This window comes from Otolemur garnettii, unplaced genomic scaffold (genome assembly GCF_000181295.1).
Source record: "Otolemur garnettii isolate 467f Iridium unplaced genomic scaffold, OtoGar3 scaffold00011, whole genome shotgun sequence".
Classification (NCBI taxonomy): Eukaryota; Metazoa; Chordata; class Mammalia; order Primates; family Galagidae; genus Otolemur; species Otolemur garnettii.
In genome coordinates, this window is record NW_003852406.1 from 11,199,957 (window position 1) to 11,203,723 (window position 3,767).

At 38.3% G+C, this 3,767-nt stretch overlaps 1 protein-coding gene across 1 annotated transcript in view; it reads left to right on the forward strand.

Annotated features, from left to right (window-relative positions):
* Positions 1-3,767, forward strand: part of MINDY2 (MINDY lysine 48 deubiquitinase 2) — a gene marked incomplete at its 3' end in the record, with an annotated part of 87,713 nt that overhangs the window by 44,809 nt on the left and 39,137 nt on the right. Inside the window, exon 4 of the mRNA XM_003784637.2 lies at positions 1,572-1,730. Within this exon, the coding sequence (XP_003784685.1) occupies positions 1,572-1,730 (159 nt within the window). The remainder of the gene's footprint in view (positions 1-1,571; positions 1,731-3,767) is intronic.

Sequence of the window (3,767 nt, forward strand, 5' to 3'; positions counted from 1 at the left end):
TTGGTTGCAGCCATCATTGTTGTTTGGCGGGCCCAGGCTGGGGATTTGAACCCGCCACCTTAGGTATATGTGGCTGGCGCCTTAGCTGCTTGAGCCACAGGCACCAAGCCAGAATGGTATATTTGTTATACTGAAAAACCTACAGTGATACTTCATTATCACCTATAGTCTGTAATTTACTCACTCTTGGATTTTGACAAGTGTATAATCGCACATATCCACCATTGTGGTATCATACAGAAGAGTTTCACTGTCCAGAACTCCACTGTGCTCTGTCTATTCTTCCCTTCCCTCCTAATCTCTGACAACCACTGATCTTCATATAGTTTTGCCTTTTTCAGGATATTGTTTGGAATCATTCATTATATAGCCACTTTATATTAACTTCTTTTCCTTTAATTGTACACATTTATGTTTCCTCATGTCATCTCATGGCTTAATAACTCATTTCTATCTTTTTTTAATTATAAAAACCACATAACATAAAATTTATCCTCTTTTTTTAAGTGTACAGTTCAGTAGTGCTAACTATATGTATAGTGTTGTATGCCAGATCTCTAGAACTTTTTCATATTGTAAAACTATCCTAATAGAATAACTACTCCTCATTTCCCGCTACCCCCAACTCCCTAGAAACCACCATTCTACTTCCTGTTTTCATGATTTGACTACCCTAAATATCTCATATAAGTGGAAAAATGCAGTATTTGTATTTTTGTGCCTGACTTCTTTCACACAACAAAATGGCCTCAAGCTTCATCCGTGTTGTAGTATGTCTGATATCAGGATTTCCTGTTTAAGGCTAAATAATATCCCATTATATGTATATACCACTTTTTTTTATCCATATATCTCTCAGTGTACATTTGGGTTGCTCTCACCGCTTGGCTATTGTGAATAATGTTTCAGTGAACATGGGTGTGCAAATATCTTTTAATTCTTTTGGTTTCAGAAGTGGGAGAAGGCTTTAGAAACTTTGGATATTAGATTTCCTGGTCTAAAATATGTTCTTTATCCCTCCCACTTTGTACAATCTCATCCTGCTCAAATTTTTTTTACTATACTTGACATTATATATTTATATGTCCAGCTGTCTTGGTAGATTGTTAATTGCATGAGAATAAGAACTTCATTTTATTCACTATATTTTTACAACTCAGATTAGTACTTGGAACATCATAGGTAAATGGTAAAATTTTGTTGAAGACATGAAAAAGTAAATGTGCTTGCACTCAAATCTTTTGTTCTGGCTTGGCATCTGTGGCTCAAGTAGCTAAGGCGCCAGCCACATACACCTGAGCTGGTGGTTTCGAATCCAGCCCAGGCCCACCAAACAACAATGTTGGCCGCAGCCAAAAAATAGCTGGGCGTTGTGGGGGTGCCTGTAGTCTCAGCTACTTGGGAGGCAGAGGCAGGAGAATTGCTTGAGCCTAGGAGTTGGAGGTTGCTATGAGCTATGATGCCATGGCACTCTACCCAAGGTGACAGCTTGAGGCTCTGTCTCAAAAAAAAAAATCTTTTGTTCTTGTTTGGACTTTTGTGAAATATACCTTTTTCCTTTCTATTTTCAGAATATGAGTGATGCTATGGCAGTTTTGCACAAACTACAGACAGGCCTGGATGTAAATGTAAAATTCACTGGTGTCCGAGTGTTTGAATATACACCAGAGTGCATAGTATTTGATCTGCTTGATATTCCTTTGTACCATGGGTGGTTAGTAGATCCTCAGGTGAGTAGAATTTAAATTTTTTAAACACAAATACAGGAAAAATTTGTTAATTTATCAAATTAATCTAAATGTATACTTTCTGTTACTTAATATTTTTGTGTGCTCTCCTGAAATTAACCAAACTATGAGGTTAAGGGCATAGTATTCCAGACTGCCAAGTCTGCCCAATACTCCTGACCCCAGCTTTAAGGAGTTAGTGTCCAACTACAAAGTCAGAACAAAAAATTGACACAAGACCACTCTCACTTTTCACAGTTTAGGAGTTTCCTAAAACTACCCTGATACAATAGACTAGAATGACACACAGAACTCAGTGAAATGCACTGTTAAATGCACCAGTATACAGTAGGAGCTCTATATGTTGACCACCCAAGCAGCTATAACAAATTGATCAACATACAGAGGTGATCAGGATAAGGAACCAGGCCTACTATACTGATATGTACATGTGGTGCATGTCCAGTCGGTGCAAATTAGGTCAACTTCACCAGGTGGTCGATGTAGAGAGGTGGTCAACTATGGAGGTTCTACTATATAATTCATAGCTGGGCAAAAATACAGACTGAAATTAGCCGACTAAAGAAGGCAGAGTCTAGGAGCAAAGCTTTACTCAGGACATGTTACTCTTCCGGAATTGATGTATGACATTTGCATAGAGTGTTGCCAATCCTGGAAGCTCACCCTGTTTTCAGGGTTCAGATTTTTTTTTAATCTAGGTTTCTTTTATGCAGATATTCTTGAGTGATTGATTAATCCTCCATGTAATCAGAAGCTCAGTCTTCAGCCCTTCCATCTTTGAAAGCTAGGCTGACTCGTGTGGTTCAGGGACCCACCCTGAATCACCTTGTTAATATATAGGTGTGATCCAAGGGACCCACCATAAATAACAGTCTCTCCTATTGCTAGGAAAATGGCAAGGTTTAAAGGTTATCTTACTTAGGAAGTTGTGTATATCAATAGTTTAGCCCTTTAACTACTAAGTAATATTCCATGGCATTGGTATACTGTAGTTCTACCTATTAAAGAACATCTGGGCTTTTTAAAATTCCTAGCCATTAAGGATAAAGCTGCTGCAAATACTTATGTACAGGTTTTTGCTTGTATTTCTCTGGATTATATGCCTAGAAATACAATTGCTGGATTGTATGGTAGTATGGCAGTTGCTTGTATATGATTTCTTTCTTTCTATTTTTTTTAAGAAATAAAGTCTCACTCTGTTACCTAGGTCAGATTGCACTGGTGCTGTCATAGCTCACTCCACCTCCCACTTCATTCTCTCAAGTAGCTAGGACTACATGCACATGCCACCACACATGACTAATTTTTTAAAAAAAGTTTTTGTGGAAGGCCGAGTGTGGTGGCTTATGCCTATAATCCTAACACTCTGGGAGGCCAAGGTGGGTGTATTGCCTGAGCTCACGGGTTCAAGACCAACCTGAGCCAGAGCAAGACCCCCATCTCTAAAAAGTAGCCAGGCATTGTGATGGGCACCTATAGTCCCAGATACTCAAGAGGCTGAGGCAAGAGAATCACTTGAACCCAAGAATTTGAGATTGCTGTGAGCTGTGATACCACAGCACTTCACTGAGGGTGACAAAATGAGATTCTGTCTTAAAAAAAAAAGAACAACCTGGGAAACATAGCAAGCTGCCATCTCTACACACACAAAAATTTTTTATAATATTTACTTGTAGTTTTAATTTGCATTTTGTTAATGGCTAATGCTCTTGGACATCTGTCTTTTCGTGTGCTTGTTTGCTATTTGTATGTCCTCTTTAGAAAATGTCACTTCATGTCTTTTGCTTATTTTTTAAGTAGATTAAGTTTTAGAGTTGAATTTTGGGAATTCTTTATATATTCTAGACACTAATTCTTTTTTTTCCTTGTGAGGTATGTATTTTACCAATATTTCCTCTCAGTCTCTAGCTTGTTTTTTTTTTGTTTGTTTGAGATAGACTCTCACTATGTCACCCTAGGCGGTGCTGTGGCATCACAGCTCACAGCAACCTCAAACTCTTGGACTTAAGTGATTCTCTT